The sequence below is a fragment of the Mixophyes fleayi genome, chromosome 1 (assembly GCF_038048845.1).
Source record: "Mixophyes fleayi isolate aMixFle1 chromosome 1, aMixFle1.hap1, whole genome shotgun sequence".
NCBI lineage: Eukaryota > Metazoa > Chordata > Amphibia > Anura > Limnodynastidae > Mixophyes > Mixophyes fleayi.
This window is the reverse complement of record NC_134402.1, coordinates 323,556,262-323,569,752: the sequence shown is the minus strand read 5'-3', so window position 1 is coordinate 323,569,752 and position 13,491 is coordinate 323,556,262. Positions and strand designations below refer to the sequence as shown.

Genomic DNA, 13,491 nt, shown 5'->3' with positions numbered 1-13,491 from the left:
CAGCACCTTTAGTCACACATGCCCCCTCTCCAGCACCTTTAGTCACACATGGCACTCTCTGCCCAGCACCTTTAGTCACACATGGTCCGTCTCTGTACAGCACCTTTAGTCACACATGGTCCGTCTCTGTCCAGCACCTTTAGTTACACATGCCCCCTCTCCAGCACCTTTAGTTACACATGCCCCCTCTCCAGCATCTTTAGTCACACATGGTCCTCTCTCTGCCCAGCACCCCTTCTTCTTACCTTATTCTCCACTGCACAGCACACAGGGAAGATATCCAGCAGTCCGCCCGCACTAAGTACCATGTGACCGCTGCAGTCACATGACCTGGTGATCTGGCGTCTGAAGGTACCTTAGCTGAAGGGGATTTAGCCACTACCAATCCCCCCTGCATTCGTGGGTGCGTGACATCTGCGAGCAAAGAAAAAAAAAAGTACTGTTAAATTTTTTCTTCAACTATAGATCTTCAGTGGGGCCCCAGAAGCAAGATCGGACCAGAGTAATTTGTACCCCCTCCCCTCTTGGCGCCCCTGGTTATGACAGATGAAGAGCACAGATCTGAGGGTAAATCTTTTATAGTGTGCATGCATAAATCAGCATTTTTCAGTCATTAGTAAAATTGTTATTGACAGTACAATGGGCGGATAATTCTGTAGTGTGTACCCAGTCTTAGTGTGCTTGTTTGTGTGGTAGAGACTTTAGTCTGTACGTTCTACTAGGACAGGGACAGATGGGAATGATTAAACCTTATCTGTAAACAGCTGCAAAGAAAGTTGTAGAAAAATGTCTTATGATGTGATTCAGTATGGCTTAAAGTTGTACACTCAGGGGCTTTTTTACTTGTGTGCAAGCACATAAAGCACTGGTTCTGAAACAAGTGGTATTTGCGCATGCTCAGATGTAAAAAATTGTATCATAAGCCAAAGACGCAATTTGCATTGCAGAGCAGTGGTGAATGGGTGCCAAGCGCACTGGTGTGGATAGCAATGGTGGCATTTGGAGGGAAGGACAGTACGAGGCAGCTAGCATTTCAAAAGCGCTAAGCACACCCCCTGAGTGGTCACCCTCCCATCGTGATGTGCCCATGCCCCGATGACGAATTCCCAAATGTTGGGATGTATGGAGAAGCATTCGAGACTCTAGAAAGTACTTGATCAAAATATATATCATGGAAAACAGTAATTCTAGTTGTCAGAAAATCAGAGACAACTTGAGAAATTCAAACCCTTTTTTGGAGGGAAAAGATATATGTAAATATTCCCAGATAACAATTCCTGTCTTCTACCCAAAATCATGGCCGTTATGTCAAATGCACTAACCACTCCTTTGTTTTGTAAATTAACTTAAATAATTTTGTTACCATGCAAACATGGTCACTGGCCTGACTGATCAGAATCCAACAATACCCAAATTAAGGCATTACATGCGTCATTCGAACCCTAAAACGCAGATGGCCCCATTACATTTCTGTAATTACGAAACATGCACAAACAGTGCTTTGGGACATATACCGCAGCAGACCCCTAAACAACGCAAAAATCCAGTAACATCTAGTTAAAATGTGACATTATAGCAACCATATCAAACTACAGATATCAAGCAAGATAGCAGTGTTTGGTTCAGATAGTTTTGTAAACCCTTTATTTCAGTTCCTTGGACTCTCTTGTCCTATTGATGTTCCTGTTCTTATTTTTTTTATACATTATCTGCATTTCAGAAATAATGTGATTATGTAATCAATAAATATTGTCATTAAAGTTGTATAAAAATTGGGGCTGCCCAACCTCTCCAATATGCACTCACAGGAGTAATTTGGAGCCCGGGTATGACCGCTTCTTGGGGCCCAACCCCTAGCCGTACTACACGCACATCATGGGTGGATCTGTGCAAAATGTATAATTATCACATTAAAGTCCAACTTCCAATTAGATAAAGGTATACATATTTGAGCCCAAAATATTACTTTTCTTAAATATGTCATGAGTGTAAGGGGACATGGGATTGTTTTTTTTGTGTGTCACTTTTGTGCATGTAAAGCATTTTACCACAAATACACTTCTTTGCAGAATGTTGGTGGAGATCAGATCTCTTTCCACACTTTTAATGAGACCTGTTTGACAGAGAAGTGGATTTGTAGGCATACTCTGAGGAATGTAATACAGTTCCCACACAAAATGGCCACCTTTAATAATACAAACCCCTTGCAAATTGCACTGTTTGAAAATAGCGTTTTCCAAAACTGGCTGTTTGTGAGTGGCTGTCTGGGATTCTATGTCACCAGTCACAAAAGGATAGCATGGTAAAACACTTGTGATTGGCTGGCTGAAGGGGACTCTCAATTGCTGCTAGTTACAATCATTTCATGGTATTCACCCACAGTGGGCATCCATTTTGTCTGATATGCTTCTACTGTTTCTCATCACCCCATCCCCAAGAATGTAAGCTCTCATAGCTAGGGTCCCCTGTATCTTGTGTCTTATGTCTGTCTACATCATATGTCCCTTGTCATATCTTTTACTGAATTTCATGTGAGTACTATGCTGTTTGGTAACACACGTACCATATTTGTGACTTTTTCTGTTATTGTTTGCATACCACTCATACTCTTCACGTTGCTATTATGCGTAATTGTTAGCTGTTTTGCTTAGTTGTACTCATGCTTCTGTTTATGATTATTGTATTCATTTATGTCACATCTGTATGATGATTAACCTCAGCTACGGAATCTGTGGCGCCCTATAACTAAACAATGATGATAATTATGTAGGTCATTACTTTAATGGTAATTTTTCTGTTTTCACATTGTTTTCCGAGTGTTCACCCATAAGTGTTCCAGTGGTGCGCAGATTACAAATTCCACTCACTTACGTTATCCATACCGCCACTTCTGAAGTTCCAGTTTAACCAATGGACGAGACACAATGTTTGCTTGCTCCGAGTTGGTACAGAATTCAAAAGCTTTTGTGGAATGGAATGGTTATTTACTGCAAGAAAAATGCGCCCTGTGCACTCTTTTATTTCATTATAATAATCTAGCTCCACAAATAAAAACTTTTTTCATCACTGCTCTACAAAAGCCCCTATTTATTAATTACAGAATTTTTAACACAAACCCTTTCAATCCTTATCACAAAGGATAGAAATATTGTGCGCATTTATTAAAAATCTTCAACAGGAACAGCAGCCACGAAAAACTACTGTTCCTGCGAAGACCCGTCTCCTATCTTTTCTATGGTCACTATCGCAAAGTAGCTACCTTTGCGATAGTGACCGGGAGAGCAGTAAGATGCAGTGAGGGATCCGAAGATCCCTCTACTGCAATGCTGTCCCCATAGAGCAGAGCTGAAAATTTACACATATGGTAATGTCCGCCAGCCTGAGCTGACTGACGTACATTACCGTATGTGTAAATGCATTTTCATTCTTTATTAAATTGCGGCAAATAGCAGTCCCCATAGCCATCTACGGGGACTGCTCTGTTTTTCAAAACAAAATGCAAAGCAGCAGATATCTACGAAATCTGCTACGATGCACTGTTCATAAATTTGAACAATAATATTTGCGGTGGATCCCCGAAAACTGCCATTTAGATGAAACATAGATTAAAAAATAATTAATAAATAGGCCCTAAAATGAGGTTCTTTGGTGCTAAAATGTCCTTATTACACCCAACTCCACCACTCTGCATGTGGAAACTGTTTCTCCTCCACAAATGCGGCCATCTTGCTCCACAAATCTAGTCACCCTGCTGGAAATGGTGGTGTAAAGCAAAATCAATGCTTTAGTTGCACCGCAGAGTGAGAGTTTTGCTCTTAAGTAACCTCCTGAGACTATTAGTTTAGTGATGCAGGTGGTAATATGTGATTATTACCTTGTTTCATGTCATTTTGTGTCATTTTTATATCCTTTGGATAACAATCAGTATCACAAAGAAAGAAGTAATATTGCCAGAAGGATATAAATACATTAGAGGCTGTACAAAGAAGGGCAACTAAAATGGTGCATGGCCTACAGCAAAAAACGTACCTGCAACAAGCGCCAACATATCCAAGCAGTTAATGTCTGCCAGTGTTCGGCCATTTTGCTGATCAACATCAGTACGGATTTTTGCTCTAGAGGTCAAGCACATGCAGGAGGTACGCCTCCTGACAGGTGTATCTCTGAATGCGTCTTACTGTGCTTGACCGAAACTTGCACGTCCCTTTCCTCCTCCGTTCTGTCTCTCTCAGTGTAATACATATGTATACATACACATTTTTGGTACAGAGTGCAGTAAAAAAAATGTGTACTTCATGCAAAACATAATGAACTTGCATCCTACTCTAAATTACCCCCTATATGTTGGCAAGGGGGGTATCTTTGTGCAAATTGTCATTGGCAATAGGGTATTTCATGAGGGGTATACATGAAGGGATGAATTCTCATATTCCTAGTCTTTTATAGAGCTATAAAATGATTTTTTTATATTATAGCACAAGTATTCACCTTTTTGCTGCAATAAATAATTATCTTTTTATTAAATAATGCATGTCTACATACCTCCCAATTGTCCTGATTTAGGCTAGGCAGTCCTAACAAACCTGCCAATTTATGGGCATTTGGAAGCTATGACATCACTGTGATGAGTGGGTGACACGCCCCCTCTTTCTGTATACACAGCATAGTGATACAGTGTCCCGATTACCTTGGGGAAAATGGAATCTGTGGATCAGGTATACATTTTTGTCCTGTACAGTGTGTTGTGCTGAGCTTGGACCATTACATAGTAGATGTTGGGGTTTGTTAACTTCAAACTGCAGTGGACATTATTTTCTTCTTGTTTATTTTATGAACGTGTAAGAACCATGCAGACCCATGCTGATGGCTCCATGGGGAATGGGGGTGTCATTTGAATAAAATTGGACAGTGCAATGTGATTGCAACACCAGCTATAATAAACATAAAGGGTCTGATTTATTAAGGAAAGGCAAAACAAAGGAGTAAGTTTTCTCCTGGAGAAACCATATTACAATGCAAGGGGTGCAAAATCATACTTGCCAACTCTCCCGGAATGTCCGGGAGACTCCCGCATTTTGCAAGAGTCTCCCGGGCGAGTGTGGCAAAATCCCGGGAATCGCGGCGTTTGGGACCTAATTCTGCCCACTTCACTAGGAAGTGGGCACTTCCTAGTGAAGTGGGCAGAATTAGGTCCCAAACGCTGCGATTCCGGGTGAATCACGGCTTTTGGCCCCGCCCCTGCTGTATCGCGGTATTTGGCCCCGCCCCTGCTGTATCGCGGCATTTGGCCCCGCCCCCGCTGTCAAATGACGCGTTTGCGTTATTATGTCACAGGGGGGCGGGTCCAACAATGATGCAATTTTTGGCGCCCCGTCCCCTCACGCCCACCTCCAACGGCAGGCTCCCGGAAGAGAGCTGAAGAAAGTTGGCAAGTATGTCAAAATAGTTTAATATTTTGCACATAAATTAAATGGTGGCTGTTTTTACATGTAGCACACAAATACTTGATAGTTTAATTTTTACACTGAAATTTAAAGTTGATCTAGGACATGGCCAACCTCAACTATAAATCTGTCCCCACAGTTTACATTTACATCGGCTCCAATGCAACATGGTTTTGGCAAGGTGGAAAGTTACTCCTATTTTTCTCCTTAATTAATCAGGCACAAAATGTATTTTATTAGTTTGCTGGGAAAGCTTAAATCATGGCATGCACATAGTCTAAGCGAATACAAAAGTAAGTTGGTTGTGGGTATGAGGAACAGCTCTTTTGGGAAGGCATGATGCTGTTATATCATTTTGGGTGAATTAAATGATTAAAGGCTCCATGTTACTAATGATCTGCACTGATTTCAGACAATAAATATTCATTATATATATATATATATTATACATATACATTTACATTAATTTGGAGTGTTTAATATCAAATTGTTAGAATAAATATATTTTTACGTCAAGGTGGAGTGTATCACATAGAATTGTGCCCATTTCTATTTGGAACTAGGCATGTCGGGACTAGAGATGAGTCTCCTTAAGCATTTGCAGATATCGCCCGTTTGGCATCTCCCATTAAATTTTAGTGTTGGCTTAAAATGATGTAAACGTAGAAATACATATTACATGTACTTTGCAGCAGGCTGTTATAACATGGGGAATACACTCACGAAATTCCCGACCCTACCAAATAACTGGGGATTACTTTACGTTACCTCCCTAGTGGACGTCTCACCGCGCGGAGGCTTCCGTCAGCCTAGGTCCGGCTAGGGTAGCGCCCGTCCGACAATTCCCTGCCTGCGATTGGTGGCCCGGGGTGTCTGTTAGGAGCGGCGGCAGGGGGCGGTGTGTGTGCTGCGCTTCCGGTCGCGAGGAATAGTCGGTGCAATTGAGAGAAGGAAGAGGAGCGCGGGGAGAGACAAGTCCCTGATCCCGGACATACAGGCCACCAGCACCAGGATCCAGGCGGCGCCTCACAGGAGGGCTCCAAACAAGCATCATTGATTCAGGTGAGAGCCGGGCTGGAGGAATGGTGCCAATCACATCCATGTGCATGCTGCAGTGATCAGTGGTGCTGCTGGTGCCCGGGCACTGTGCAGGGGGGGCAGCCGTGGTCTGTGCCGTACATCTAGACCTGTGGGCACTAGATTGCACAGGAGGCATCTGCATTATTACTGGTACATGGTGGGATATACCACGGCTGGCGGGGAGTATGGTAACATCTGGGCGCTCCTGATAGGAGCCTCCTATTAACGATTACTCCAGGAAATGTCATCTCTTGCCTAAAAGGTCGTGGGTGCTCTGCGTTACTGAGCTGGCGGCAGTAGGGATGGGCGGTATATGGTGTGGTTTATTCAGCATTGCATTTTGTCTATATGTTTTTTCTCCAAATAGTATATACTGCATGCTTTTTCTTATGCTGCATGTACAAGGGGCGAGCATGCGTGCAATATTAACTGCTACATGGCAAACAGCAACTCTTCTCGTTGGAGAAAATTATACATATATATATATATATATATATATATATATATATATATATATATATATATATATATATATATATATGAAACAAACGTTCCACCTCAAGCACATGAATGATTGCATGCTTTAACTAAAGCACACATAATCACATGGCAATTGACTCGCTTAAGATATGCCAGAAATGGGCTGCATGGTAAATTTACTTTGCTATAAACTTGCTGCGTATGTAGATCATGTAGGGAATATGCTAATTTTCATTCTTTCTGTTCTTTGCTTGCCCTTGTTTCCTACATGCATCCTAATGAAGGCGGAGCTTTGGTATGTAACATGAATGTGTGAATATTATTTTGGCTTTCCCTTAATCCCTTCTGTTCTCGTATTGTGTACACTGAGTGCAAGGAGTCAGGGGTGGGTGTGCATCTTGAATTATAATGGAGAATGAATTAGAGTGACTGCTAACACTTTCTGCACTGTATTGGTTATGCATGACGTTCATTTTCATGGCTGCTGATTTGCTTAGCTAATTTATTTGTGAATGATGCAGTATGTTAATTATGGATTTTTAAAAATAAAATGGAGACAAGCGCTTTAATTATTTTGACACATATTACAGTAAGTATTTAATTATTCCACTCCTATTTGGTCTCTGAAATGTTTCTGTAGCCCAGCATATGTAGGGAATGTATGCTATGTTGTTCTGATACAATTGACTTGGTTAAAAATACAGATACTTGTTTAATACGTGATACTTATCACATGTTGCCAAAGACTACATGCAAAGCATGCTGTGTACCAGGTAAGAAGACAGGATTGTTTTATGATTTATTGGTATGTAAACCCTGTGAGCACTACTGATTAGTGACAGGGTGTGTGGAGATATAAAGGAGCTTGGTCTTATTGTATTCTGTCTTGTATCTGCTCATTATCAGTAGTAAGAATACTCAGATCACCTATTGATACAGTTTGAGAATTGTGGCCTGGGAACTACGGGCATGGTAATTACCTTCATGTTTTCTGTATCTTTTTTTTTTCCCATTTGCAAGGCAGCTATTACATATTTTTTTTATTTTAATTTACTGTATTTTTTTTTGCTGTTGAAGGGTTCAGCAGTGTTTGTAAGCTTTTTCAGTGGGCTAGCCACTGCACTGTTCTACAGCTTGCACTACAGAGAAGGGAGTGGTATAATAATCTTGACATAATAGGAATTCATATTCATTCTCAATAGTTAAGAAAATATAAGCGAGCGTGGTCTATAAAGCAGGTGAAATAAAGATCGGAGATACTATTATTCCAGCACCTACTTTACAGTGTAGTGTTATCATGTTAATGCTTTATTAAAAAACTGGATATTCTTTATTATAACATGCTATTTGCACATAAACAAATCATGTTTTATTCCCTTTTTCTCTCCTGAAATGCTTATTAATGTGTTTATACAACACATGAAAATGTGCTTTCTGTGCCATTTCATATATTGAGCAGAACTCTGTTAAGGTTTCAGAATGGAAGGATGTGCATCGCACCAGTCAAAGTATCTTATTCTATTTTTAATGTCCATTCATGCCTTAAATAACGCATGAAAAGCTCCAATGTGAATGAATGAATTTCCTCTATATCCTTCATCATGTTTGAATCTGTGTATCCCCTGCTTAACTTATATTTCTCTTTTGGTCTCCATTTTCTATCCACCATGCTTATTAACATGTTCTGGTAATGATTGTTACAATCTTATGGCTAGATTTACTAAGTTGTGGGTTTAAAAAAGTGGGGATGTTGCCTATAGCAACCAATCAGATTCTAGCTTTCATTTATTTAGTGCTTTCTACAAAATGACAGCTAGAATCTGGTTGCTATAGGCAACATCCCCACTTTTTCAAACCCGCAGCTTAGTAAATCTAGCCCTTAGAGTGGAGATACATGTTTTCCTATGTCAACCACATAATGGGGCTGAACATTGTGGCTGCGCATTTTTTTTACGGTAATATGGTAGCGCAACATTGCAGATTTCCCTTCACATATCCTTCCGATGTGTTAATGAGGAGTGCCTTTGCGTCCGCTCTGGAGGCACTCCGCACAACTGAATATGCCCCAATGATTCCAAGTCAAATTGTAAGTGGAGTATTAAGTGAACTATTTTGTCATTAGCATGTCTGGTATTTCAATAAATTATTGGATACTTCTCAGACTATAACATGATCATTTCTGAATGGAATTGGAGCACATCTCAGTCATCATTTTTTGTGCTTAAAATCTTATTCCATGTAGTTTTTATTGACTGCTGTGAAGGCACTTCTTTCCTGTTTCCTCTCACTGGAATTTTAGTCTTCCTGTAATCTGGAAGAATATGTGGAGAAGACGCTGACTAAGATCTTTTCTTTGGGAAATTGTCAAAACAGCATAAAGCACTTGAGCTACAGATTTAACACCGCACTGCTAAATTCATACATATAAACTGCCAACAAAACGGGCCATAGAAAGTTTTAGTGCTTTAGGCCAGTTACCCACCGATGTTAGGAAATCATCAGTGACAGCAGATGTCAAATTTGATTGCCTTTGACATACGGTGTGAAGGTAGAGCAGGCAGTGTACAACAGACTTCCCAACATAAGTCTGCAAGCACAAGTGGCTATAAGGTTATTGGAACCAATGAGTTCCTATTGCCATACCCATTTACATGCTGTTATTAGCGTTAAAAAGCACCTAGTGAAAGCATAATTTTAAGTATGTTCTTATTGAAAAGCTCCATAGATAATCTATGGACATGGTATGAGTGTACACACATCTTTCAAATGATGCCCATCAGAAAAGACTGCTGGGCATATCCAACCCAGAACCAGCATATCTTTTCCCATTACTCTTCTCATCTAGTAAATACTGGGCATCTTTTGCAATTAAACCACCTATGAATACCTGCTAAACTAGAAGAAGGGAGAAAAGATAGATGGGTGATTGCTATATCTCCTCCACTTAGAGGCATTTATTCTGGCAAATCCTTCTTGTCTATGTTTAAACACAAATTATGCATCATTTTGATGATGTACTTTTAAGTTGTAGGCTGATGCATAGACAAGACTTTCATCTTTGAGGGTAGCGATAGTCCATCAAGACTTCAAATTGTGCAGGTATGTGCTCTTGGAACCAGAGGGTCTAAAGAGCTAGATGTGGTCTAACATAGAAATTCTATTTTTCTTCTGTTTCTGTTCATAGAATGGAGATGGTATTCCATATAATAGATCTAAAATTGATTTAAAAAAAAATGTTTCAAGTGGGCTGTCTTAACATCGCCACACATTGTTGGCCTGAGCACCATGATCAGTGTTCGGTGTGGCCAGATTTGATGTCCTCAGGCCATTCTACATGTAGGTCAAGCAGAATCTGATTATTATCTGGCATATTGCTTTTTTTTGGTGGGTATGTTACGTGGTCAATGATCTTCCAGGTGAGGAAACAAAATATATCTTTGAATAAGCTCCAGTTCTAGACCATTAAAGGATAGTTTATAACTAGATGGCATGTATAGTTGAGGGGTCAACTTGTCTTGGGTTCAAAAGAGGTCTGTTTACTCTGTCGCAAGGGGATTGGTTGTGGAGGAGTGTTCACAAAATGCCAATAGATTATCCACCAGACTGACCCAACATTGCATTGTTTCTATTAAAATACAATTGTGGTGATTTTGGCTTGCATTGAAAATATATTTACAGACTGCATTGCTTTCATATGGAATACTCTGTGATATGGTCCTTTGGTGCAAACAACTGTATCTATGCATTTTAGTCCACTATATTATTCTTTGCTGTACTCGGGCAAGTAGTGAAATGATGCTTTCTAGTTCCAAAATAATCCAGTTTTAATGCTATAATTTTATAAAGTTTAGTAAATTATTTTTCGTCAAATTATTTCCCTTTCATTCTTTATAATATATATGTAATGTGCAATTATCCATGTGTTGTCATATATTTTCTATCATAGGGAGTAAATTTTCACATATAGCACCGGAAAGAGGAAATGTCAGAAAACCATTTTGTTTAACATAAGAAGAAAATAACTTGACCCCTAAAACTAAATCTGATCACATTTGATGTGGTGCAGTATATTTCAGTTACAAGCTTATTTGGTATAACATGGATGAAAGTTAATGCTTTGGCACACAAACTGCGGTAAAGTAGGTGAATTTGATAATATTATTGGCATCTTCTGATTGTTAAAATAAGCTCCAGTGAAACCAGCAGTGATCCAGCCAATCATGTGGGGCCAGAGTGGCATTTAGCTTTTATTAATAGTCGACGAGTCTAATTATTATTCAATAAGCGCTTTAATTTTTTTCATGAAGGAGCCTCCACATCATTTCTAGTAATCTGAGTTTTGATCATTACGCAGTGCAGTTTTCAAAGTGTGTAAATAAAAATTTACATTTGTTAAATGGCGTTGTTAACCTTTGCTTCTGAAATTACCCATCTTTCAGTAAATATTGACATCTTTGCCTCTCAGTCCTCAGGGATCCATGATCTCATCTCTGGCAGCGTATTACTGTGTTCATGTGGGCTGAAAGTGTTCTTCCCCTGGAGGAAGCAGCTATGTTGATCCTGATAGGTTAAATGCTACTTTGCGCCTTTCCTTTGTTTTAAGCTAGCGGCCAGCGTACAGAAGAAATGCCTTCATTATTGCGAAGAAATGTTTGCTGTAGTGTACACATTACTCAAGTTTGAACAACTCTACCGGCCAGTGGAATTTCAGCCATGGAAAATACTGGTCTTCTGATTTTCATCTGGTTTCAATCCTGTTCCTATGCTGGCCGAGCAAAACTAGAATGGGTGGGATTCTCCTGTCTGTACAAAAGCAAGCAATCCCGCTGCTCTAGTAACATGAAGCTGCTGTTTTGCAGTGGGAGGATATAGCACTTGCATTAGGGTGTCATCCATGTTAGGACTAGTTTACCCACCAAGATCAAAGTGTCTTAATGGTTGTGACATATGTCTTTTCCACCTAGGGCTAATATTGACATATTTGAGGAAGACTCATTGTTGTAAACACCTATGCTTTAAATTACACTTTTTCTATTTGTGCTTATGTGTTACTGCAGTACAATTACACCAATGCATCTGTCTCCATTCAGTGTAATCTGCTGCGGTGCTTAATACAATTTAATTCATTTACTGGAGATCTGGTTGCAGTAAATTAACTTACTTTAACAAGCTGTATTTTACTGACTTTATTTTAACATTACAACCACATCTGTTCAGTTAGAAGTATTTTTTTTTTTTTGCAGAAAATATCTCTTGCTCTTGGGTATAGTACATGTTGTGCAAATGTAAACTGCTTGTCTATGTTGTGCTTCGATTGGAGAGCACATCATTGAAATGGGGGGGTGGTATTGATTTGTAACACAACATAGACATGACCAACAACTTCATGATATGGATTGTTCATCTCTGGAAAAAGCCTCGAATGGAGCAGAATTTTTGTTTAATGACATGCTGAGCAAGAAAGATATAGTTTACTTTTTTTTTTTTTAAGACATGCCTTGAAAGTTGAGCTAATGTGTGAGCAATTTGGTCACAAGTGTACACATTCCTCGTTGCACAGGTCTTTTGGGGGTGGTTAGCACTTGCCGTTTTGCAGAGACTCTTTATCATGTTCAGGTCAGGTAGATTACTGTTGTATCCCCTGAGGAAGTCAGTAGCTTTTCACTAATTCAATGCAGTTTGGATTGGAGTTGTTTATATTGTTCAGTTGGTTAAGCAATGCCTGGCTAATATGGTTTGAAATAACCAAATAGGCGTGACACATCTTGTTGTGAGACCAGTATTTTATTGCAAAGTTGTTTTCACTTAACCTTTGTCATTTTTTTTCAAGCTCTTCTTTTTTGTATCTTGGTACTATTTGGATGATAGTTGAAAATGTAGCCAGATGAGGACATATTATCTATGTACAAGTGTTCCACAGTGTTCAGGAATGTTTACAATTGAATTAATAATCCTGAGTGCCTCCATTTATTTCCTTACATGAAAGGAACAGGAGAGAATCTGTGGTATATTCTTGACCTTCCTGATTCTGAAGCGTGGCAGAGAGATGTTCAGTCAGGTATGAGACCAAAGGTGGGGTGAGACCTGGCCTTTCTTAGGTTGATTTGTGACCTGAATATTCATACAGGAATGTTAAAAGGGAAGTATCTTTCTGTTTTCTTTTTGCCCTAAATGGCCCCTATTTATTATTAACCGTGTGTTTAACACAAGCCCCCTCAATCCATAACGCAAAGATAAGGATTTTTGTTTTTCATCAATAATTTTTATTAAACTTTTAAGGATACGGGGGTACATAGTGGGAAGCAGACATAACATTGTACATCAAACCATACAAGATCTATGCAAATACATCCGCAATATTCCAACCGGTGGAAACGTAAGTTCTATATTAAGGGTTAGCTTGGGGTTGGAAGTAGGTCTGGCGAGGCCGGAGTCAGAAGGTTATGTGTTTTTAAGGGGTGGATTAATCTAGAACCTTCGCCATCGG

At 39.7% G+C, this 13,491-nt stretch overlaps 1 protein-coding gene across 3 annotated transcripts in view; it reads left to right on the top strand.

Moving 5' to 3' along the window:
- CORO1C (coronin 1C) overlaps positions 1 to 13,491 on the top strand; it is an 81,379-nt gene that overhangs the window by 33,512 nt on the left and 34,376 nt on the right. The window contains exon 2 of one of the 3 annotated variants that reach the window (XM_075214076.1): positions 466 to 561. The exons of 1 other annotated variant lie outside the window; for it this stretch is intronic. In XM_075214076.1, the coding sequence (XP_075070177.1) occupies positions 466 to 506 (41 nt within the window). In that variant the 3' untranslated portion in view covers positions 507 to 561. Of the gene's footprint in view, positions 1 to 465; positions 562 to 6,323; positions 6,507 to 13,491 lie in introns of those variants that run through there. One more of the 3 variants, XM_075214068.1, reaches the window with a different exon arrangement.